We start from the raw sequence: 26,538 nt of genomic DNA, 5'->3' as shown, positions 1-26,538 counted from the left end.
AGTATTTACATATAAAAAGCATCTACTTTGCATATAGTTCCTGTCATTGACTCCAGTTCAATAAGAGCGCATGCATAACATTCTCAGGAAAGAATGTTCAGGAATGCAATTGTTAATATTAAAGATTATTTAAAAATATATTGTGATGTGTTATTACCAGAAACAAAACTATATTCAAAAATTAACACTATCAGAAAACCGTTATAGCAGCCTTAAATTAATATCTAGTGAAGACTACATTTTCTTTACATCAGTAAATTCTGGTTTATCTTGGTGGACCTGCTACTTATGTGGGAGCTTGCAAGGGGTATGGGGGTTGTTGGCTACCTTAGCTGTAGACTTCAGATTTGAGTGATAACAAGGTGTATTATTTATCATCCATCACTGCTTTCCATACTTTCTTGTGTCTTTCATCAGCACAAGCCTCTGTTGTTCAACTTAAAACATTTTTCAATTGTATTTCTACTCAACTCTGCATATCAGCCATAATCAAAATAGGTCAATTCTTCCTTTAAACTGCACCCCTTTAAATAGCCAATTTTATTTTTTTCCTATCCACAGGGGATGGGAAAGTGCCACCCAGGTTATCACCATCCAGTACATCACTCACTGCAGTCTCTTCTCCCTTCTGGTTTTCTTCCCTGTACCTGGTGTGCCAAGTAAAGCCTTTTCCAAGAGCTTCAAGAGATCCATAATGCACACAGGAGTTCTGGATCCCATCCTCCACTACCGACTGCAGTACCTCAGCCCTGCTCTTCTGGCAGCAATTCAGCATTTCCAGCACAGGGTGACAGCTTGATTGTCCCTCCCCAGAGATGGATCAGAGCCAGGATGAAGATCTAGTCTCAGGTGTTAGGAGTGGCAGTTACATGGAAACTTAAGTTTTCTAAAAACTTCAGAACTTCTTTAATTTAAAAAGTGATCCTAATGTTTTCCCAGATCTTCTCCTCATTTCTCACCTAGTAGGAAATGAGTGACACAAGAAATATTTTTACACTCAAAGCTGTCTAATATACACCAGATCATTACCATATGTCCTCAGGTTTGGTTTTTGGGCTTTTTTTTTTACAGAGTTGGCGTAGATCCAGATGAAGATCTGAAAGCTAGAGCTGCGAGCCAGGTATGTCAGGCTTTTGGACATACATGCTGAATTTAAAAGTGCTCAATGTTTGGCAGATCATGGCTGCATCTGTGGAAATGAGACATCTCAGAACAACATTTAATCCCTCAGAATTAAAAAGGAGACTGCAATGTTCAACTCTAAGGTTAGGTGTATGAAAATATTTTTCAGTTATTTTTCACATGGAAGCCTGAGTACATTGTGAAATTGAAACCTCTAAAGGGGGCTCCTGAACAAGCTGCAGCTTTCATCTGTGCCCTTCCATTTTTTGTCACATATGTATAGTGCAGTCTCAAATGCAGCACTGCCTGCAGCAGCAGGAGAAATCTGTAGAGTCAATGCACAGAGACCTGACCTGTGGCTCAGCACAGTGAGTGGAGCAGCAGCAGGACTGAGGAGAAGCCACAGAACAGCTGACAAGGTGCCAAAGCAAAAGCCAAGTGCCTAATGCTGGTGATGCCATCCCATGCACCCTTTCAGACCGCATAACTGCAACTGAAATTTAAATCATCCAACAATAACATAAATGTAGACAATAAGCTGAGGAAGATAATTAGAGATACCATTAGGCAAAACCTTAATGTGTCTTATGTACTGAGTATTCCTAACATTTACATATTTGCACGTATCTGAAGGCACATAAGGTGAATCTCGATTTTCATTGTAATAAGTAAAATTCAGGTACCTAACTATCCTAATATTTCTTTTAAAAGAAGGAAAACCAATATCAATATACTGACCACATCTTTCACTTTACAGCCCAGTCATTTTTCAAAGAGTTTAGCATAACCCTTCATTGCACGATGGCAAGGCACTGTTTTATTCTGAGTCTGAGGGGACTCATGCTAAATTCATGTTCCCAAGCATCTTGGTAGGAATTCCTGCAATGCCTCTGCCTGAATTCTGAACAAGAGCAGGACACAGAACCATAGGCTATTCTTGATTGGAGTACAGAGATACAGAATTGCAGAAATTTTCTCCTTTTCAGCACTCACAAGTTATCAAAGATTGGGGAATGCAGAATGCAGCATAAAATTGACTGAATGCATGTTTTGCAAAAACCTGAGTTCTTCAGAGGCTGCTAGGAATCTAATGTTCTCATTCTTTTACTGAAAAGGAAAATAATAATGTTTATTTACAACAGTAACACATCCAGTGTCCCAACTGTGCTCTGTGAATTAACACCTATCACTTCTGACAAAACTAAGCAATACAACAAAGAAGGTGTAAATAAATATAACACTTTTCATGTCCTATCATGTCCACTTCAGCATACCTCATAGTAGTATACTATACCTTGAAAAATTGTTTTGCTGTTCTGATTATCCTTCCCTCATCCCATGGTATTTTATTTTCATTTGTCTGACTTTTTTATTTTTATATTTGACATCTCAGTGTTTTAGTAATTCAGACCTTTGCTGCATTCTCTGTATTGCTCACTGTTTTAACTCAGTACCTATCATAGTTATTCAAGTCAGGTTGTTTCTTCTAATTCTCTCTTTCATCTCATATCTCTCTCATTCCTCTTCTTCCCCTGTGTTTCTCTTTTCTTTCCCTTTATTTCCAAAATGATGTTTTTATTTAGTTTACCTTTCATTACTTATTTTCTTCCTGTTACTGTGTTTTCACAGTGAAAGCAGTTGATTTTCCTACACCTCTATGCACAAATAACGTTGTCAGGTGCCAGTACCTCCCACTGCCAGTTAAAGTCTTGCCCAGATGAACTTTAGACCATGTGTCCACTCTGAGCTGTTAATTGAAGCTTCAGGGGAGATTGTGTTCAGAGGAGAAATAATCTTCAAAAGTAAGATGTTTAAAACAGAGCAAAAATTAACAGAAAAGAAACCTCTAACTCCTCCCTGCTCAGAGTACTCAGCCAGCATGGAAAAGCTACAAGGTCTGCTACCAAGATTTGAATTTAGCTCCTCTGTGACCAATCTAACTACCAGGACATGTGTACCTTGCTGTGGGAGCCTCTCAATCCATGTCTGCAACCATACCTAGATTTCTTTTAGGGGCAGAAGAAGCTTTAAAGACACTCCACCTCATGGGTACTATATCAGATGCAATACCAGCTATTGACTGCAAAACCCTTTTCCTTCCTTACCTTCTCATCTTTATCTCCCTTCTTTCCTTCCTTTGTCTCCCAAAAATTCAATTTTTTGTGAAGAGATTTGATTTATTCAATAATTCTATGCACACAGTTATTTCTAAACTTCTGGATATAGTCTATTTTGGGCTACCTGAACCAATAATTTTGGCCGTCAGCTGGCAGCAAATTCCAGTTCAAATTGTAAAAGCTGGAACCCAGAGCTTGTTCCCTAGAAAAGGTATAGAGCCTTTTCATGTATAATTAACATCTGCACTTCACCATACCATGATCCATCAAAAGCATATCTCAGTTCAATTCTGTCTTGCCACCCTTACATTTATCATTAAATCATGATCACAGCATAAGCATAAACAAAAGAAAGTAGCCTCATATGCATACCCATTTTCTTATTGATAGACTGTCATAACAGTTCTGAAAGAAATTACAAAATATATACTAAAATAATATATATTGTTGTATAGAAAATAGTATGTAAAAACAAACCACTTTGCTGCATATCATGTACATGCAGCATATAAACATCAAAAGCTAATTCTAAAAAGCACAATGAAGGGACACAATCACTAAGCATAGTTACAAAGTTGGCCTATTTTTAAAAGGCGCTGCTTTATGGCAGTGAGCTATTTAACTAAATTCACATTAAAAAAGACAGTCAATAGCATATTTCATTCAGATAGCTTATGTATCTCAAATTCTGCTATGTTAACTTCAGTTGAGAGTGGGTAAGAATATATTTTCTGCAAGCACTTCAGAAAAAATGTAGTTATGCTATTGATCTCAGGAAAAAACTAAATAGCATGCAAAACACTTATCAATATCATCTCTGGCAAACCAATCTGCATCTCCAACTTTGTCCCTACATCTTTGTAAGCATAATAAGGAATTTAGTTACACTGTTCTCATCAGTTTCATCTGCCAGCTGGTTGGTGAATTTATTGCAAGGACTAATGAGAGTAATCTCCATATGGGCAAGTCCCATATGGAAAAAGAGATGTAAAAAACTTTGGCATTTTCCCCTTTCCAGAGAGAAAAATGTTGGAATTGCTAGAGCACTGTCTCCTGTACTTTTACCTCTCTGAACTGTAGGGAAAGTGAAAAGTTCCTCTAAAATCATAGGATCCAAAATAGGATCCAAGGATCTGCAAGAGCTCTGAAACATTCACACCAACATCTGTCAGCCCTTGCAGTGTTTCTGCAGGAGCTGCACTCCAGAAAACCACCCAGATTCCCACTACTGCAAAAGCTGATAACAAAACACAGATTTCATAGACAAAACAAGGAAGGTGCAACACATGTCAAACTAGAAATAAAAGAAGGCCCAGGTGAGGACTAGAAAACCCCTGGGGGATTATACTCTTGTGTAGACTTCTTTGTCCATTGCTTTCAACAATTCATGTTCCTGAATGAGGAAACCATTTTCCTTAAAAGGAAGCTAGAGGTACAATGAGCTTGGAAAGATGAATTAACCAACAACAACATTACAAATCAAACCACGGACACAGGGCATCTACAAAGCTCACTGTGCTTTTAACAAGCTGTCCTCTGCACCACACATGAGTAGCCCACTCCACAATGTTTATTTCCATGCCTGTCCTCCTCTTCCTCATCTCTACCCCTGTGCACTCAACTCCCTCCCTCTCCTTTATTCAGTGTTCTTGTTGTTCTGACCTAACACAGATTTTGCCTATAATCACACTTCCTGCTTAAATGTTTCAACCCTCTTCCCAATCTTTATCTTGCCAAAATGCACTTTTAGATGTTTAGAGCTTGGAAGAGTGTTCTGCTGCTTAGTTAGGGATTAGTACCGTTTTCTCCCCCCAGCTTCCCCAGTTACTGGGAAGAGCTGCTCAAATACTCAATTCAGTCAACAAGGAAACAGATCCCAAGAATAATATTTGTTCTATTTGGTGCATTGGCACGTTCAGTATGACCACATTAGCAAAATCATAACAGCTACAACATGGATTCTGTCTAACCTTATTCAAAACTCAATGACATCAATATTCCCATTGTTCCAAAGTTCCCATGAACAGGTTGCCTGGGAACTAGACCTTATACTTTTGAGGGTCAGACCATTGATATAATCATCAACCAATTTACATGTATATTAGTCTATTCTAAGTTATTCTAATATATTATTAGATTAAAACATGAAAATTAACAGATTCATTGGTTTAAAACTGCATTAATAAAAATATTCTCATTTAAACTAACCTAACTTGACACAAAACAAAACCAAAAAAACAGTTGTGTACTCTTAGAGGACTGGCCATCCCATTCCTAATTTTACACTGCTAGTAATTCTTCCATTAGTACTGATGTGATACCTAGAGTATGACCAAACTGACTGTCTTTGTACAGATAACTGTTCCTAATTTATTATTCCAAATTATGACCCTGAGGAAAAGGATAGTCCACCTCTCTACCTGTGCAACATGTTCCAGAATTAGCTTGCAGAATGGAAAGGGTATTTTGAGCCTTGTCAATTCAACTCATGTTCCCCTTTCCTTGGAAAGAAGTATAGAAAGGACTTTCGTTGTTATTAGAATATCTCAATCCCTTTGGGAAAGACATTTTGTTAGACATACACAAACAGCCTCTGATCTTGTAGGAGTAAACTGAAGTAATCCCACAACAGCAATTAAATCAAAATATCATTTTATTGATCTCAGAGCATAACACTTCTCAACTGCTTAAAATAAATTGGAATCATTCATAAGAGTAAATGCTACATTCTTGCAATGAGTGCAGCAATGAGAAATGTGCTGTATGAGCCAATTTTCTCCTGAACTGATTCACAGGGATGACATTTATACAACAACAAAGCTTTTTAAATTAAAAAAAAAAAAAGTGCATTTAATTGTAATTTGGTTTGACATGTATTCTTAATATCAGAACTCCATGTTTTATTTATTTTATGGAAACACTTCTCACTTCATTAATTTGTTTACTTTGCAGAGTGCACCTAACTTGGATAAAAATACAACCAAAGCTGAGAGTGCATGGCTGTTCAGGATATGGTATGGCTTTGACCACAAGTATCCTTTTCTGTTATAAACCATGAATGAGAGTTGCACTACAGTTCACCTTCCAAATATTTAAGAACCAAAACTATTATACTTTTATAAACCAAACCATAAGTGTAATCTATTTTAATGTGTTACTAAGGAGAAATTTTGCACTCCAAGGCAGCAGAAGGTCCAGCCATGACTGAGGCTGTGGGGAGAGGGAAAAAGTTAAGGAGCTCTGAGCTATAGTAGAATATAGACAGTACATTTAAAGTAATTCACCTTCCTAAACTCCTGGATAAAACGAATCCAATCATTATTTAGATAGGGTGTAGATTCTGTGCTTGGGGAACCAGGAGGCTGGAGCCAGAAGCAGCCAAATGCCTGCTGCCTGACCATATACTCAGGAAGCAGTAGCTACCTAAGAAAAAAAATAAGACAACACTGGTTTACCCACACCTCTAATAACACAGAGAAAGAGGCATCCATTATGAAAACCTCCCAGGACTTCCCTGAAGCTCATGTTTCCTAATCCCTGGATTCCTGAGCCTTTGTGCTTTTATTCACATTCCCATTGAGGCATGTGTAGTACAGACCTTGAATATGGGTGTCTGATGCTTTATTCCAGGAAGTCTGGTTTCCATGTCTTTTGCATTTCAAGAAAATATTTTAAGTATAAAAGAACATCCTCCCTAAGCCAAGGCAGAACATACAGTCTGACACTAATGCCTGTGCAAAAAAAACTGCAAACACTACCATTTTAATTTATTGTCATTTTAAACTGACTCTGCTCAGGCTTTGCACAGCTGCCAGTGAGATCCCACAGTAACAATCCCACCCTAAGCCTTTAGCAGACACACAGGGAATGTGAGAGAAGCCCACCTGCTGATTTCTGTACATCCTGGCTCAGCAGCTGAGCAGGCAAAGCCCTGCCAATGCTGTCTCCATTATCCAGCAGCACACCTATTGGCCAGTCACCCTGCACTCCTGAGCAGAAATTTATGTTCAGGCTGCATATGTGTTTTTCCTGATACCAGCTGCAGCAAATTAGAATGAAATATTTCAGCTGATAAAATGTAATTCTCTGGGACTACAGATTCCTTGGAGAGTTCAACTGAAGCTATCCTTCAAAGAGAGTTTTGATGGAAAAACACCTTTTTGGTTAAAAAGGGATGTTTTTTCCTTAATTCATCTACTCGAGCAGTTTTAAAGACCAAAAAGCACTTAGCATTAGAATTTCTCCCTTGGATAATTCTTCAAGAATACATAGAAATAGTAGGCAAATGTTATATGAAGTGCGAAAATATGTTTAAATGTTAATGTTGAGTACCAATTTGACTGGCTTTAACCACCCCTTTTTCAGAAGAAATAGCCTGTGGTGGTATAGCCTAGAAACTATAAGTCAGAAGGAACAGATGAACAGGGTGAGGGAAAGGGGAATTTTTCCTCTGAAGATAAAAAAAAAAAAAAAAAGAGCAAGCCAAAAATGTGGAAGGCAGGAGGAGGACAGAAGCATGAATTAAAGACATAAAAGAGAACAAGGGCAGAGATAGAAAACAAGGGACAGAGGCAGAAGAGGGAAAGAGCCATCAATGTGAAAAATTCAAACAGCAGTACATACAAAATGAAAAGTCTGCAGAAAGCACCAGAAGCAACACTTCTCAGAGATTATCTGTATGGAAAATATCTTGAATATGGGTGCCTGTTGCTTTATTCTAAAAATTCTGGTTTCTACATCCTTTGCATTTCAAAAAAATATTTAAGTGATTTTTAAAAATGGAAGTTTTTAAAGAAGACATTTATTTATGTCAGTCTCACTACAAGTCAAGCCATAATCTTTCATTAGAATTCAGATATTCAGAGATTATAGCTGTGCCATTACCCTAAAATATATATTTATTACAAATAATACATCTACATTTCACTAATCCTGAAAGTGTATGCCCATATTCCTGCATGGAATGATAGTTCAACCCACTAATGCTATGACTCACAGCTCTAAGCTTTTCTTTGGTATAACTATTTCTAAAAGACATCATTTTCAAGGGAAGAAAAATTATCCACCCAAACTTTCTTGTACCTTTCTCTGCCTAATGTTGTAAAGCCATGCTGCTAGATTTAGAAGAAGAAAATGCCACATATCACAGTACTTGTCCCCAGTACAAGATTGCAGAGAGGATTATGATAAACTTTTCAAAGAAAAGATACAGCAAACCTGTGTCACAGCTGAGACAGCCACGATACACAGAGTAGCACCACACAGTTTCAGAAGGCTTTAAGCATTCTCCATACACAGTAACACCTTACCACTTCAGATGGCTTCAGGCATCTGCCCATGCAGAGTAACATCAGGTCACCTCAGCAGGCTGCAATGCAGGCATCTGCCCTTGTTCTTTAGCCCAGCCTTTCATCCCCTCATGTTGCTGCAGTGCCCCTGTGAGCCCTCTGCTCCCTTTGGGGGTTGCTCAGTGCCCCTGGGCACTCCATGGCTCATTGTGTCAGTGCTGCTCACCTGCTGCTCACAGCTGAGCCCACTGAGGATGAGCTCCCACAGCCCCACCCCAATCACCACAAACTCTGTGCCTACAAATCTGTTCATGGACTTCGAAAGCACACAAGACTGTGACATTTCTATAGTTTGACATTTGCTCTTAGGCATTAGCACAAATCTACTCACTCTTCTGGCAATAATATCTCTTATGCCTATATTTATTTCACAGGAGGAAAGCAAGAGGGAGGAAAAATCACTAAGGAAATCAAAAACTTGTGCTATTCCTTGCTGTCATTATGAATGATTCCCAATTAGTTCAGTGATCTTAGGCAATGGCAACACACCATGCTAGGCTAGAACTGCAAAAAATCCCTGCAATTCTGTTTGAGAGTCACATTTTATTTTTATTCTGAAAGAAACATCAGGAGCCCAATCCAGCCACATTGGTTCAATGAGGATTGTATTCTTTCAGTAAAAGTTTTTTTTAATCAGTTATTGACACCTAGGAAAAATATATCATTCTCTAAAATCTAGGCTAAGAAATTATAATATTGAAATAATAAAAATTAAGACTAGATCATTTAAGCAGGTATAGTTATCCTATTGGATTTCCATCTCAATAATTTAAACAAGTAAAATGCAAAATAAAAGTTGCATCTGACAGGGGTCAACTTCCAGTGAGTCAAGTTTTATTTTTACAGCCTACAGTGCATTACACCATTTGAAGACATAATGTACTCGTGAAACCTAGTGGGAAAGCAAGGGAATAAACAAAGGTTTTTCAGTAATTTATCAGGAGAAAGAGACACCAGATTTACAATACAGCATTATATATACATCTTTAAACTGTTGTGTTTTTCCAAAGCAGATGTAGGCTAGTTTAGCTAACAAATGAATGAGTATGTGGAAATTTCATCCTGCGAGGGCAAGAGCCTCTGTGTATATGAGCAGAACTCAGGCAAATTGTGAGCAAAATTTTCCCATTCCACAGCATCCCCAAAAAAGTTCTAACTTTGCCCCCGGCTAAGTGCTATTTGTTTTTAACTCTGCTCAGTCTCAGCCTCTCTACTTGCTTACCCTAGACAAATATCCTCCTTTTGCCTGCAAAGTCCTGAGACATTGTGTACCTGACTAGAGCTGGAATTCCTCCTCTACATTGGCCTGGAATTCCAGCTACAATTCTAAAAATGAAGGGAAATTACTGTAATAAAAGCATCTTGCAAGCAACATTCACCTGGTTTTCCAGCTACTCTAGACTAAACTCTGCAATCATTTCTGGCTTCATATAATTCTATACAAGTCTCTTCATCCACTAAGGAGTCATTCCCTCCCAGAATCCATCTAATTCTTGCTTCCTCGTGTGAGGGCATTGTTGCTCTTGTTATCTTCCATCTGAAAGATAACTGCAATTTTCACCCAACTTCTTATGCTGTATAGTGATAAGAGGAGGAAGGACTTAGGATTGCTGCACAAAAACAATGCAAAAATAATGGAAATTAAAGATGAGAAAAGGAGAGTGCAATGCATGCACTAAGACATTTCTGGATAGGAATGTTCACCATCTTGATAAGAAGCAGCCCACATTGTGTTGTGGGACAGGTACTTTGATAGTACCTGAAGCTTGCAATGAGAACAAAATAGTTACTGTCAGCTGCCTGGGATGCTCCCAGAGCATTGCCACGACGGGGCTGCTGTAGCCCTGCTACTGCTCCAAGCTACCCACGGACAATGCAGCTTCTAACTTTGCACTAAGCTCTGCTTTTTGAGCTGCTCACACACACTGATACCTGGAAAGCAGAGGGAGGAGAGCTTTCTCCTTCTCTACAGATTTATTTTCAACCTGAGGAACTAACACTGTTACACTGAATAGAAGCAGGTGTCTGGGACAGAGTGAGACAATTCTCCAGAAAGTAACTCCTTAAATTGTTTCTGCTTAAACTGCAGTTGTCCATCTTGAAATTCATGCCTTTCAGGCTGTTTAAAAAAAAAAAAAAAAAAAAAAAAAAAGCTGTTTACGTCCTTTGCACTTGCCTGAAATCCATCAGCCAAAAGGAATTGCATTATTCGTAGACTTCAAAAGTTTATCCTCCTTATCGGGGCACCTATCATTTTATTTCTCCTGTGCTTTGTATGTGGATAAAACAGACATAATGGCTGACTATTGAGCAAGATAAGTACTATTCTGTGCCTGGGAGAAAATGGAAAACCTACTAAAAGCAAAAGTGCATTCTAGGGTGAACTGACAATCAAAGACAAACTCAGCATTTTGTGGTCTTTTCAGTTGAATTTTCCTTCTGGGCTGGCTTGTCACTCTCATATCAGAGACAGACATCTTTGGAAGGAAAAGGCAAGGAAGTGCCTGAAAGCATGCACATGCATTCTGTTTTCTTTTACCTGCTGGAGAACTAAAAGTTTCTTAATTACGAATATTCTGATTTATTCTTCTTTTAGCACTTCAGTGGAAACAGCAAAATAGCACATAGGGTCCTAGTTTTGGCCCAGAAATTAATTTTGCTAGACAGTTTTCAAACAGAAAAGAATCTTATCTGAGAGACAATTCAGTCCAATCATGAGCCAAAGCAGCATTAGATAACAGAGCTCAAGTCAAGCCAAATACCACAGCAGAATGGGCTAGCAGGAAAGGCAGCCAGCATAACACAGAAATACCAAGAGAGCCCAAGAATCAGCTTTGCAGCTGTTAAAAGCAGATCATAAAAGCTGAGAGGAAAGCAAAAACCACAGTAAACGAGTTATAGTGGACCTCATAATATGAGCACAACAAAAGCAGCTGATTGTATCATAAGGCTTCCTCCAAGAGTGCAAACTTAAACAGCACTTGGAGGGGCCCAGAAGGGATTTTATCATTAGAAACAATTGCCTGGACTTGATTCAAAGCTCCTTCCCAAAATATATTTTCAAGAAAATGATCTAGAAAAGCTCATTGTTCTTTCTGCAGCACAGATAATCAGTATAGCTGATTTGGTGCTATTTCCTGACCCTTTCAAGGACACAGGATTGTTTAAACTCTGCAAATTAACCTAATAAATAAACATGGCTAATAATTAACCAGAATAATAAGTGACCTCAATTTGTCCTCCATTCACAGAAAGAAACCTAGATAAATAATTCTGAAACAATTCCACACTGAATAAGCAAGTAAAATAATTTTCATTTGTAAAGTTTCACTTATGTCAATTCTTTGAAAGTCTCATTCATATCCAATTTTTTTTTTTTTACAATGAACAATTACTAAGCATGACTTAAATAATAAGTATGAATACAAAATTAAGTACAAAGTATTAAATGAAAAATCTTTGGTCTTACACTATTTGACATATGATCCTTTTCACAGTTACATTGCATGGAGACACACAAAGATTCTTCATGATCATTTCTTGATATTTTTATAAAAAAATGCAAATCTTTAAGCCCACTCCTGCTTCACCACAATCCTGGAAAAAGGGAGCTTCAGGTATTTTGTTTCCACAAAATATAATCAAAAGGAAATAAAGCTTGAATTTTTACTATTTAGATCTTTCATCCTGACATTCAGTACATTGCAGAAAGGCCTGTTTATATGTTTAAAACAAAAAAAATTAAATTAGGGAGAACAGGAACAGACAAGGGGAAACTATAGAAAAATAAGATCCTTTTTCACAGTGTAATCTTAACTCTTAAAGTTACATCAAATAATACAAACACTAAGTCATTCTGGAATAGGATTTTTTTGTTGCTAAAGGTGCTACTACACTGGTAACAAAGTCATTGTATCAAACTTCTTGATTTCTTTAAAGCCTTCTAAGTACTATGCATTCCTTTTGCCTTTAAAGGAAGAAATAGTCACATGGGAGAAACTTTATGGCATTTTTTAAAAAAATCAATGTTCAAAATAATGGTTAAGCAATGTGGGGATGAGACAAGTGGAGGAGAACATGCCATTATCCTTGCAGTCTGAGGAGCAGGGAATGTTTTCTGGAAGCTGTTACCAAATCCTTGTCATCTATCCGAGATGCTGGACCAGGTTTTCTGTTCTTTGCATCAAATGCTCATTGATTTTTATAAAATTTTGCACAGCATCAAAAGCAGAACCTGGCCTAGAGTTCATTGTGGACAATTGCTTAGAATGACCAGCTTTTCTGTTTAACATCCTGGCTCACATGACATACCTTTTGTGTGTGCTGGTCTCTGAATTTCTGATAAGAAGGACCTAACCTGAATACAGAGACTTCTCACAGATTCTAGGTGGCCCAATGTAAGTACTTGGCTCTTTATGCAACTATATAACATTCTTTCATGTAATATATTAAAACTACTAGAACCTGCAATAGGTAGAAATCACAAACATCATCCCATATAGGGTTTTATAATTTAAAAATAAAATTGTTCATATGGGAAATACACTTTGGTCTTTCCAGTACAAAACCACTCCAAAAAACCTAAACAAACAAAAACAGAAAAAACCCAAAGAACACCTTCCAGTTCTGCAGCTTACTTCTACCTGCATAGCTGCCTGTTATAGTACCTGTCAAGTGAAAATACAAAACTTGAAGGAGTTGAGTTAAAGCTTAGTGAAGTGAATGGACTCACAGTTTATTGACCTGAACAAATTATATCTTACACCATCATAGTCTCTGATTTTACTGATAAGTATTATCATTCTGTGTGACAATTCTTTATTTCCCTCCCCTTCTCACTTTATTATTACAGCAAACCAAAGGCTGGCTGTACAAAGAAGCAGAAGCCTAGGCTTGTATCAAGTCCACTCAAGCATGAAATTATAGTTTGTTGACTGACAATACTTAATAGCACCCAAGAGACCCAAGTATGATAGAGTACCAGAAGCTTATAGCACAGATTTAATCAAACATAACTTAAAATTCTCCTTCAAGTCTCTTATTATTTCATTTACACCTTTGTATATGCAAAAAGTTACTTTGCAGTACATCTAAAGTGTTTTAAAGTGTTCTTCTGCATGTGTGTCTTCCACTGTTTTGTTTCCAGACACTTAATGTACATTGGAATGCCTGGATGTGCATGCAGCACATCTGCATCTGTAATACCATCTATAAATGGCACTTTTTTCACAGCAGCAATTGTCACAGCAAGATACTGCTAATTATAACATCACCTAGGCAAGAAATTGGTAATACTTCCTAGTAAGGGGCTGTTATTAATGTTAAATTACAGTGGTATTCCGGTAAAAGCTGGGAGACTAAAGGAATCAGGATGATTAATTTTATCAAGCAGGAATGGCAAAGAGCACATTAATGATCTTCTATCAGAAAATATTGTCAAATTGAACTCTTTTACAGAAAGTTAATAGCTAGATGCAAACTCCTTGTAGAGTCAATTATATGTTCCAGTGCCTTTGAGTAGGTGTGAACAAGACCTTCCATACAATTCTTATTTTGGAGACTGGTCTGTATTATTGGCATCCTCCCCATTTTAGGTGGTTGCTCTAGAAAAAGCACCATTGGTCCCCTTAGTTTGTGTTGGCTATGATAGTTTTAAGTTTAGTTAAACTACTTTAGCACCCTAACACAGCATCACCAATAAGGCTGAGGCAAATGTGCAAATGTGAGAGGAAAAAATAATTTTTGCCTCTATTTTTAAGGACACTCTGGCAATCAGCAATTCAAAATGAAGCAATTTCTGGCAGCAGAGAAACTCAAGAGCCATTTTCTATTTCTGATATTGAAATAGGCACATGATTCACTGGAACATGAACATCATCCTGCATTCTGAGAGACTGTGAATCAACCAATCTTAGTACCAGTTCTTAATTCAGCTCTTCTCAAGGGGATGCCAAGGAAAGGTGGAAAGGACAGATTAGAGGAATGAATACACCGATACAGGGCTGACTACAAGTTTGCATGAGGTATTGCAGCAGATTTCCACATCTGACTAGCTCACTTTAACTACTGCCAGAGGATGCAAAATCCCAAGACAAAGGCTGTCTTTCTTCTTACACTATAATACAAGTTTCTTGAAATGCATGCTTAAATGCATGAAGGAATGGAATAAGTATTTTGATCTGATTAATCTTCATTTTTTTTAAACCTGTATTAATATTTCCAAAGAACAATGTTTTAATCTCTTAAATACTTATTTTAAAATATAGCAAAGGATGTCTTATTTAGGCAGGCAATTCTACAGATTTTTTTATTTTGTTCTTTTGTGTAATTATATACTGAACACAGTTGTACTATGAATAGTAAAATCTCATTCAAATTTTAAATTCCTAGTGCTGATGGACTTGGAGTGCTTTGCTATTTGCTCATTAGGAGTTTATAAGGAATCTTTTATTCAATTTGCTTAAAGCAAGCTGGTGCTTTTCTGAACTGATTCAGTAAAATGTTATTTATTATATACTTAGTAGGCAAATTTCTGCTCAGTGCTATCTATTTCAAACAGTAGAAAGCCCCAGCTTTACAACATCACTTAATAGTTCAAGAGGAAGTTCCCCCCTTGTTTCATTTTGCTGCTTGTTCCACTAAGGGCTGTGGTGGCAGCTGCCGTGCCAGCTCCAGAACGCAGTGGAGCCCAGCAGCCGGGCTGGCAGCGCTCACTGGGACCTTGCACTGCACAGCTTTGCCTTCAGTCCCTTCAGCCTTACATACTCCAGGTAAAAAAAGGCATTCCTACTCACATCTGCTGTTTCCCCACACTGTGAGATATTCCCTTCATTCTACCTGGGTTTAAAGCTGGGTTCTTTGTGGTGAAGTGTGAGGAAAGTGGATTTGTCCCCAGCTATTGCCTGCCCTGCACAGCCTCGGCCGTGCTGATGCTGTCCCCCTTCTCTGGGGGGAAGTGCAGAAACCTGATTTACACTTCTACTACTGATCTAAAACCAGTTTGAGGAATTTTGAGCAGTAACAGTAACCCCTAATATTTCTGATATCATTAAGATAAGAAGTGATAGACTATTCTTTAATGGGGAGGCACAGAAATGGTTTTTACTCATAAAAAGATCAGAATAATTTGTTCAAAGGTTGAGTCCTCATTAAAGATACAGAATAGTGTATGTCACAAATGGTTAAGGCTTTGAAATTCTTTGTGGATTATTCACCAAAATTTGCATTGCTACACAGCATGAACTATTTTTGGATTCTGCATAAATAGAATATCTAATACAGAGTTACATTATAATGAAATATGCAATAATGCAAGTACCCATAGAGTGCTTTTCATGTACTGCAGGCATCCAAAAGTTTCAAATGCATAAAAGATGGTTACACTTGCTGTACAAATGGCTGCATATGATGTTCATTCCCATTTAGTTAAAACTCAGTAGTAAAAAAAAACATATGTACAGGCTTCTATGACACAGTTAAATTGCTATTGATATTTTGTATCATGGCAAGCATCAATGGGACCAGCAGTGAATTAAGACAGCAATTGGTCACTAGGGCTTGGTCCTCCCAGCTAAACTGGAGACTTGCACTTTGTGTGATGCAGAAAATGCTGTTTGTTAGTGATCCATGAAAATGCAGATAAAACAACTCTGGATCAGATTGTTCCATAAGATTTAAAGAGGCAATATAAAAACACTATTATGTTTAGTTATCTTTGATTGTCAATTCAACAATACCTTATATTTTAAAATCTAAGGAAAGCATAATATTAAAATATAACACATTTACATCCATATGCTGTCCACATTGAATATAATCTTTTTCTACTGTCATTTCCCCAGCTTTCATTCTCACTCACACAGCAGTACAACCTCAACAGCAGGACTGAAAAGAGAAAGCATAGCCTGAACACAGGCTGATCTCTATCATGCCTGCTAGGGTATTTTTAGGAAATAGAAACAGTGGTTTCAAATCCTCTTGGGCTAAGAGGAAGCAAAAATCCTGATCTTTCCCTTCACAGATCACTGCTTTAACACCTAGGCTATTATGTTAAAAAAAAAAAAAATAGCCAGTAACTCACCTGGCAGCATGAGGGATTTTTTGGTTGAATTCACTGCTGTCTCAATAAGTTAGGGATGGTACAAGGACAACTAACTTAGCATGTCACTTTAGGAAATAAGGCAGAAATGAAATCTTTTCACAACCCTTTCCAAATTATAGGGATACTAAGGCATCCACCACTTGGATACATCTCTTTCCAGCCTAGGGATATGATTAGAAACCTAAGGAGATTAGTGGCTAATAATGCAGGTGACTTGTGGTTTATTCTTAACAGGGTAAAATGCCAACTGTGCTCCTTTTATGCACGCTCACCAATTTTTCCAAGCACGCAAAGTACAGCTGAAAATTACATTTTTACTTTAACTTCTTACATAGCAATAAATACACCTAGTTCTCTATGTTTTTGCTTTAGGCTCTGTTGCTACAGATTTAACAAAACAGCCGTGTTTTTATGGTGATAGTTTTACTTTTGCACATAGAAGCACTAGGTCCTATTTATTAAGCATAAGTACATGGATACTTCCATTATGGTACAACTGCAAAATGAATATGCCTTGGATTGCTTTTTCTCAGTCTTCCTCTATTAACATATCTATCATTTATACAGCACAGAATCTGCTACCTATTTCAGTAATGACACACTTAAAATATTTTCCTAATATGAGACATGTCTGATGACAAGACATCTCCTGGACCAAAGCTCACCACAGTGAGCCTGGGCAGCAGCAGTTCTGAGAGTGCTCAGCAGCCCTGCAGACAGTGGGGTGTACAGGGACATCCCTACAGAGCTGCTCAGATAAATCTGACACATGCATGAAGTTTGGGGTACGATTTCATGCACACAGGGGTAGTCCCACTCCACACAGATGAGCCCAAATGCTCCCGAGCCTGCTCTGCCTCCCTGTGCCAGGGAATTGCCCCTGAAACCCCACTGAGAGTGGGCCAAGCTGGAGCTGCTGCCTCCTGCATGCCCTGTCAGGAACAGACCAGGGAGCTTGGCTGTGGAATTCAGCTGTAAGCACAGCTGGCGATGGGATCAGGCTGCAAGCTCACATACATCACAAGGGCTTTGGCAGGAGTTCCTCAGAAGATACACAGGGGACCCTCTCCCATCCCCTTCCCAAAAGGTGTGCTGCTCCCTGCCTTCCTCTCCATGGCTTGTCATTACAGATATTTTCTACTCAAAATTTCTGCAGAGCAGTTGATCAGCTGCAAAGCAAATAGCTATGACTCAATTTATCACAACAACAGAACGGGAATTAACATTAACAAGCTAATGCTTCATCTGATTGTGAGGAGCTTTTTTAATCTTGTTTCTAATTAATTTTGACAGATTGAATTAAAATGCTTATTTGCTTTGCATTTGGTGCATGAGGACCTTCCTGACTTCCTCTCATAAAATATGCTCTCAGCACCAACCTTTGTGAGCCCTTTTTTTCTAGCCACTGGACAAGTGGACTAAGTCCTTATTTCCACTTGCTAAGAAGCTTCTATTTTCCAGCAAGGTTTTCCTTCTTTTTATTTTGCTTTGAATTTTTCTGATGTAGAAGTTCTATTTTAACTTGAATAATAATGTGTAAGCTCCCATTTTGACTATGGAGCCCCCTCACTATATTCTTTAAAAGCCTTCCTGTGTTAGTTCCAGCTGAAGTATCAGAGGAATAGATCTCTTATCCTTCTCTGTACTTTCTGTCAAAACACTTGGAAGAAACCTTTTTGAGCCATTTCAGCTGGAATTAACAAGAGAAGACTGATTTCCTAAGGTATGCGTTCCTTCTCCTGACAGTCAAGGAGACAGGCTGCTTCAGGAGAGAAATTACTTTTCTTGCATTCTTTCCCCCTTCTGATGCATGAACAATTCTCATTACCATTCATTTGAATTCTTGTTGCTTGCAGGGGTGGATGTAAGTTCCTCAGCAATGAGTATTTTTTAGAGCTACTGTGTGCAAAACTGTAACTATCAAACAATGCTCAAGACTAATTCTCATGAGCTACAATCTATCAAAGTCAGGAGATTATTGGATTCCTGTGATTCTGTACCATGTGCCTTAATACCTGCAGTTTTGATGACTGCTGCTAGAGTGCACAAATTTCAGGAAAGGGGAAAAAGAAGAGGTGAGTAAAGTCTTCTAGCAAACAAACAAACAAACAAAAAAAAAATATGAAGAAGAAGAAACAAGGGTTTGATCAGCCCCAATCTTTTAAGTTAAAAGATCTCCATAAACCAACAAATCAACAGGTATTCTTTTCATAGATTCGTTACCTTTATAGGAAGCATCCATATTCTCAGTATTACCTCATATTCTCCATATTACAGCATTTTCAGATTTTTCAGATTTTAATGTTGCCTCATGACTGGTTTTGAAGACCTACATGCAGATTTTATTGTACATATGCATGTAGTACATTTTTTTTAAGTTTCATATACATTAAATGACATGAATTGCATATATGTGAAAAGTAAGAACAGCCCTTTCCATAAATATTAGTTAAGCCCCATACAATATAATACAATTGCAAACCGAGCTATTCAAAACCTCTCTATTTACTGTGGAAGGCAACTTCCATAATTACACACAAAGCCTCCCACCAGTGTAATTATCTCCACTCTTCCTCACTAGGACAAATCGCAGTACTTTGAACTGATCTATAAGGGGAGAAATACAGGATCACATATTTAAACATAGCTCTCCTCCTCCAGCCTGAAAATTACAAGGCAGCAAACTTGCAATTCAGAAAAGCTAGCTGAGGTATTTTTTCTAGTACTTGGAGAAATCTCCAAGGCAGAGAACTCTCTGCAAAGGATGCAGAAAGAAAAGGTTCTGCCCACTACTCCATTAACAAAATTATGTTTTGGTAATCTGTGAAACTCTGAAATAGCTGAATTTCCTCCCCACCCCAATCCCCAGGAGCACCAAGTTGCCCTCCATTTGAAAATCAGCACTTGGTTCCTGCGACACATTTTAGCTTATGTTTCATTTAGAGCCTTTTCTGAAATGTTGTTCCTTACAATTGAAGTGCACATCTCTCTAGGTTTCTCATTCTTCAGTTAAATATACCCCAGCATGGCCACTGCTTAGCAAATTGTAAGCTCTAACTCCAACAGGCTGTGACTAAGAGCCAGTGGAGAAGGCAAATTGTGGATTATTTTATGATGTTCCCAAGCATTAGACAATGCCCCGTTAATGAAACTTCAGCTGCTCTTTATCCGTGGCACAGGAGAGCCCGCTGTGTCTCGCTGGATGTGATGCCTGTGGCCAGCCCCGCTCCGCAGCCCGGCCGGGCTCCAGCAGCGACACCGGGGACATCCCTGCAGCCAGGGGATAGGTGACAAACCAGAGTGAGCTTTGGCGTGACACAAGCCAATGTCCTGCCTCACGGAGCTGGCAGGTCCGCAGACACCGAGGTGAGCTTTGTCTCCAGTCCTGGGAGACAAGGATGGGCAAAAGACTATGTGATTTTTATTTTTTTAATAAGATGCACAGCAATATCTTCAGCGCTGAGGGCACGGAGGAACATCTGGGAAGAACAGAGCTCCGGCTCACCCAGTCCCTTTTCCACTCTCCCAGCACAGCACAGACAGCCGCTGCACCCCAGCAGCCCTGCCCGGGGCTGTCCCCGAGGCAGCAGCACCGCCCTGCCCGGGCAGGGCTTTGGGGAGCATCCAACAGCTGGGCACTCACCACTCACACCACCCCATTCCCACGGTGACTGCGGTGATCCTTCAACACCACTGTGTGAGCCTAGAGCGGGGCAAGTGGCATCACTTTTCCTTTTTAGAACATTAAACTATGGATACATAGATTTTTTTTTTTCTTTCAGCAATTTCTTGTTCTTCTTAAAAAACAGTGTTCCCCTAAAAACCAACTCTCCCTTTTCTGTGCTTTTTATTTCTATGGAAGTCCTATTTCAAATGCTGAAATCTCTCAAATACTTCAAATATTGGTCATGGCTGGTTCCCACAGCATTGATTCTATGCCATGTGGCACCAGTAGATATCATCCACCCCTGAGCATGAATCACTTTCTGTAATGATTGGCATTTTCACCAATTAGCAATCCTTCCATGAGATGCACATGTCAAAACAGTATGCAAGTTTGTTTTCATGCTGCTGCTATATGTCTCAATTTGTTAATACTGCTTGGACATAAAAAGCAAGAATATTGCCCAACTTCTCTGATTTTTTTTTCTCCCTTTTAAAAACAGCTCTAATTTTAGGAGTCAAATTTCACAAAATACACTAAATAGTCAAGAAGTGCTGAATTAGAACTACCCTGAACTTTTGAGAAGAAACTTAGGGAAATTTCTACTTACTAGTAGATTTTAGCATATGACAGAGTTTTGTAAGGTAAAGGACCTTTGACTTGTATGCCCAGAATCTCAGCATTTCACTGTGTAACTTGCCAAAGTTCCATGGGCCATGATCAACACCGGTGAAATCAAGGGAAGCTGTTTATCTCTCAATACATGCAGATTTGGGCCTCTTTAGGCCAAATTTTCTAACCAAAGGCCTTTAATGCATGTGTAAGAAAAATCTGTCAGCACAGGTCTCAAATCACTCTACAATATTTATTCTTTCAAAAGCATGTATGATATAAATATTCCTGTTCCCATTTTGCTGCTGAATAAACCACAGTACAGAGCCTTTAAAGTACCAGATATTCATTTCTACAGATGCAGTAACAGCAAATTGCACCTGCAACTTTGCTTTCAAAGATGATTCACACTTTTTATAAGGATATTTCTCTCCACAAGTAGTGGATATAAAAGTACTTGCCAATGGAAAGGAAAAGTCTTCATGGTATGGAAGACAGTCTGGAAAAACATAATACTTAGAGTGTTTTAAACTGCTGGGAAAAGAGAATACATTAACTTAATAGATCTGCATTTTGCTATTGTTAACTGGCCAGTGAGGATTTCTTATGCTATCAAGATTGCTGCCTGCAGGCAGGGTCACTATTTGTGCTAAAAAAAAAATAAATTTAAAAAAAAATGGTATTTAGAAGAAATAACAGATTGAGAAGCAAGTTTGTGAATTCTGTTTTTGTGCACATGTTAAACAATTGAAGAGAAGCAAAAATAATAGCATTTCTTTCATAAATATGTGAGTGATAAAAAATTCCAGTTACACCATGTAGTTGCCACTGCCTAAACTCAGAACTGAATGCTTCTATATGTACAAACACATATCCTGCTCCACTGAAAAAAATTGGGGTTTTTTTGTAATCCAGAGGAGAAAAAACAGAAGGGGAAAAAATTAAGCAAAGCAATTGACATAATAAAGTAGGTGAAAGAAAATATTAGTAGTATCAGAATAGGTGGAAACATTTCCACTGACATCATCCACTGCATCTCTTTACTGGATTGAAAGCTTTTCTCTTTGAATACTGACTCATTGTGACAGTGAAGTATATTTTTAGTGACAACAAAAGGCAATTTCCTAGCAGAAGGGATTCTAAATAAAGGTCAAGTAAAACTGTACATAAGCTCAAGGTCAGGTTTAGTATGGCCTTTTGGACATAAAAATGAGGAATGCTTTCCTGTTTGCAGCTAAAAAGTAAAAATTTTGGAAGTCTTTCTTGACCTACTTATATGTGGAAGCCTGATGACTTCAGAGTACTTCCTACTGGGAAAAGAAAAATGTAATAGCAGCTGTCCTTTCCAAAGTGTACACACTTGCCAACATTAAAAGATGTGTATTCTTATTTTCCCGCTCACCACAAACACAAAGTACATTTTAGTACTCTACAAACACACTAATGAAAAATATATAATTTCCCACAAATTAATATTATTTCATTAGCTATTTGAAAATCATGTTAGACTTTTCCCATTTCCATGGATTTCTGTACATTTTCCTTCTCTCTTCTTTCTCTGTAAGGGAAGAAAAATGATGTGCATGTTTTCTAAGGGAACAATTCCCTGGTTTCTGCAGCTGGAATGTCAGCCTTAGTCTGGAAAAGGCAGATGAGCACTTGTTGTTACTTGAGAGGTGCCATGCATTTTTTCACTTCAGCTCTCACCAGATTATTATTTTCTTTGCAGTAATCTAATTTGGGAAAAACCACAGGTAGTAAGACAGGGAGTAAAATGCACCTTCTTTCACTATTCAAATAAATAAAATATTAACTACTAATTGGCAACTTTCTGAACAAAGCAAAGCTTATGTAAAATGCTGGTCTTTGAGAATCTGATTTATCTTGCCACAGAGTCTTCATAGATTAACTAAATAGATCCAAGCCCTGGTTCTTAACTAGCATCCCTAGATTTAGAAGAAATTCTAAAAAGTTTGGCACAGCTTTATATCCTGCTCCTATTAATCTGCATTTTATGACATTTTCTCTATTTTGCTGTCTTTGGATTTCATCTCAAAAGCTCTATGTTTACAGTAGGCTGACATATTTATGTGACCTTAAGGTATCTTTATTGTATTCTAGATTTATTTCCCTTATCTTGAAGTTCATGGTGGGGCTCTGAATTTTATCTAATACCACAATGAGAATCCCAGAGCAATGTCTTCCCCATCTGCCCTTTCATTTGCCATATTTCTGTGAAGAAGCCAATACTGTCTGCCAACCTAAACCAAACCAGCCATATGTAGCCACATGAAGAGCGGCTGAGGTCACTTTTTTGTTCAGCCTGGAAAAGAGGAGACTGAGGGGACACTTCACTGCAGTTCAGACTTCCTCATGAGGGGACGAGGAGGGGCAGGCTCTATCTCTGCTCTGTGCTGACCAGCAGCAGGATGGGGGAATGGCCTGAGGCTGCCTCAAGGGAGTTTTAGGTTGGGCATTAGGAAAGGTTCTTCACCCAGAGGGTGGCTGGGCACTGGAACAGGCTCGCCATGGAACTGGTCACAGCATCAGCCTGGCAGAGCTCAGAAGTCTGGACCAGGTTCTCAGGCACAGAATGTGATTCCTGGGGTGCCCTGTGCAGGGCCAGGAGCTGGACTCAGTGATCCTGATGGGTCCCTTCCCACACAGAATATTCTGTGATTTCTGTTATAATGCCATTATCAGTGCTGATCTAGTAACATTTATCTACCAGATCAAGAAGACTTTCTTGAGGACAGACATTTTTTCTTTGAAGTTTCTCAAGGAGACTGTGCCCTTGCACCACAGTGCAATGGTGTGTCACTACCTGCAGTGATACCTGCCATATGAAGAAGAATTAGTCCTGTTACTTTGACAGGTGTGAAGGACATCTCATGAACTTCAGAAAAGAGGACAGATAAGTACTATCTTCACATATGAGGTATCAAGCAATTATTTTCCATTTTAAGCACTTCTTAAAATTAAGATGTAAAATCACTGTGCTAATTTAATTTCTGTCCTGAGTAGAAGTATCTAAGGGTTTCTCATAGGAGAGACAGAATGTGTCTCAAATATAATGGAATTATATGATAAATGCATAATGCTAGATAAAAATTTGATGCTGCCTAACACACAAGCTCTTAAGTCCCTGCTATTAAATCTGATGCCTGGTAGTAAATCCAAGCTAGAATGAAAAATAAAATAGATCTTTGTGTTTACTCGTACTTCAGTAACTGTCAAACAACACTAAGGATTTTTTTCTCAATGAAGAATATGCTTTCAGCAAAGCAGGAGATTAGTAAACATATTTCAGGTTACAACTAAAAAATATGTTTTGATTCAACAGTAGAAACTTGAATGTTTTCTGTGTTCTTTGGACAGATATCAAGCATGGGCATCAGTTCTTGTGTTTCTAAAAGCAAGAGTAATTTATAACTAGTCCAAAAAGCCAACATGTATTCAAAATCATACAAGATATTTGAAATGCAATACACAAACCTCACACAAACCTAACTCAATCATAACAATGTTCAGTTGACAGAGAAAAGCAAGATGTAAAAACATCCAAAACAAATTTCAGGTTTAGTAATCACAAAGGTCAAACATATAACATATTTTCAAAGTATTTGTGGGTTTAGATACAAAGAAAAAAAAAACAGTAAAACACATTACTCCAAAGTTACAACATAGTATATTAAACATAGAAATTTTGAATGTAATTCTGAATGCCAAAGGGAAAAAAAAATATTAGCTATTACTCATGCATTAAAAAAGTGAGTTATAAGAAAAGAGAAAAGTGCTTGGAACAGAAGCCAGAAAAAGGCAAAAAACTAGCAGGGAAAAGCTTCATACAGGATGTTTGTTTTATCTGTGACTGACTAAAATGCTGACCTGAGCAGAGGGAGCAGGGAAGGAAATCAGCCAGTCCTCCCCCTTCTCTGTGTTTCCACTGAAAGTCTCCAGTGCTGCCAGCTGTCTCTGCTTTCCTGCTTTTCTCAATAGCTTGATCCATTTAGGATTATTGCCTTTCCACAGTCCTGGCTGCTGGGGAGCAGACTCTGAACACAGCAGGCTTCAGTTGGTAAAGGAATGCCCCAAGCAGACTTGTAAAGACAAAACAGGTCCATCTATTTCTGGTTAATTAGAAGAGCACTACTCAACTTTCCTAATGTTTTAAAGTGATACTAAGATGACTAAAAAAAAATCCTACAGCAGAACTACCTCTTGTGGGCAAAATTGAGCTACTTTTTTCTCCCCAAAATACTCATTTAACTATGGGTTTTTTCTACATGTATTTGCTATGAACACCTTTCTTACTGACTGCAACATTCTTTTTTCTTAGTCTCCAGCTTCAAACACACAAAGGATATGTGTATCTGGATACTAAAAAGAAAAAACCAGTTGAGACCTTAAGGAAGGGCCCACTTTATTACAAAATACCATGCCCCACACACCTGGCTTTCTCAATACAGAAAATCCTTAGCATGACTTGACAATAATCTTCTGGATAAGCATCTAAGCCTGCAAAAACCAGTGCATTCAGCACTGAACCATGCTGCATTTGAAAGCAGAGAAGACCAAACTAAAGTTAAAGAATAATTTCCATTTTTGCACAGTAAATAGTCTTCTTGGCTAGCTAATGTAAATAAAATTCCATAAAATATTCTTCCATTTTGCAGGCAGATATCCTAAACTGATTTCCTAATTCTAATAATACTTAGATTTATTATGCTATTTCTCACTTTTCTATTTCCTCTTTAGTCTGTCACCCAAGGGCATCAATTACTTCTTGTTTTTTAGTATATACTGACTTGATTTGCATAGACATCTTGCATGACATATTTCTTATATTATTGTACTTCTCTGTGTAAATAATTCTCTAAAATGGTTGCAGTGCTAAGCTAAAATAATATTTATATACATTATGCTCCTGATATATTTAGGGCTGTAAGCTTGTTCCATAGAGCTATAGCATGATTCATGGGATAAACCCAAAGGAACAAAACTTGGATTCAAGAACACACTTGCAGTGTACCCAAGTAAAATTATACAAGGGCTTGAGAAGCAGCATATCAGAGTTCTATAATTTCCAGAAAATGTGTCCAAAACAAGTTAGAAGCTTCACAGCCTTTTCATATCAATCTAAATGGCAGACATGATACTGGTTATTTGTGAACAGTTTCCAGAAGCATCTACATTCTGTGGTGGTGAATTCCTGGCCCAGATGTCTGTGTTGCCACCAGCAGGCAAAGCCTTCAGCCCAGCTCTAAGTGCTGCCAGCCCGGAGCTGCTTGAAGACTGGCATCCCCTGCCTGCTGCCACTCTGCTCCTACTCTGTAGGTGTGCTCACAAGCAGACAAGACCCTTTGGGGGTAGCTTGTTCCCCATCCCAGCAGAGCTCACTGGCTATTTAAGGTATAAAGGGCCACATAATTGCTTCAGAGAATGAATCCCAATTTTTAGAAAACCCCTTCAGGTATAGAGTTCTCTTGGTTTCTCACAATAGAACAACTTTACCTGGTCTAAATTATTAAATAGTCCCTGAGGCAGAGAGATGAATGCACTGAAGCCTGTCTT

The 26,538-nt window shown here is 38.2% G+C and overlaps 1 protein-coding gene across 3 annotated transcripts in view; it reads left to right on the top strand.

The window, feature by feature from the left end:
- SLC9A9 (solute carrier family 9 member A9) overlaps positions 1 to 26,538 on the top strand; it is a 195,124-nt gene that overhangs the window by 130,821 nt on the left and 37,765 nt on the right. For 2 of the 3 annotated variants that reach the window (XM_021536919.4, XM_077785661.2), the window contains exons 13-14: positions 1,072 to 1,120; positions 6,192 to 6,271. In XM_021536919.4, the coding sequence (XP_021392594.1) occupies positions 1,072 to 1,120; positions 6,192 to 6,271 (129 nt within the window). Of the gene's footprint in view, positions 1 to 1,071; positions 1,121 to 6,191; positions 6,272 to 7,284 lie in introns of all 3 variants that reach the window. The other variant, XM_085587168.1, reaches the window with a different exon arrangement.

The sequence above is a fragment of the Lonchura striata genome, chromosome 9 (assembly GCF_050655825.1).
Source record: "Lonchura striata isolate lonStrDom1 chromosome 9, ASM5065582v1, whole genome shotgun sequence".
Lineage (NCBI taxonomy): Eukaryota > Metazoa > Chordata > Aves > Passeriformes > Estrildidae > Lonchura > Lonchura striata.
This window is presented reverse-complemented; position numbering and strand designations above follow the sequence as displayed.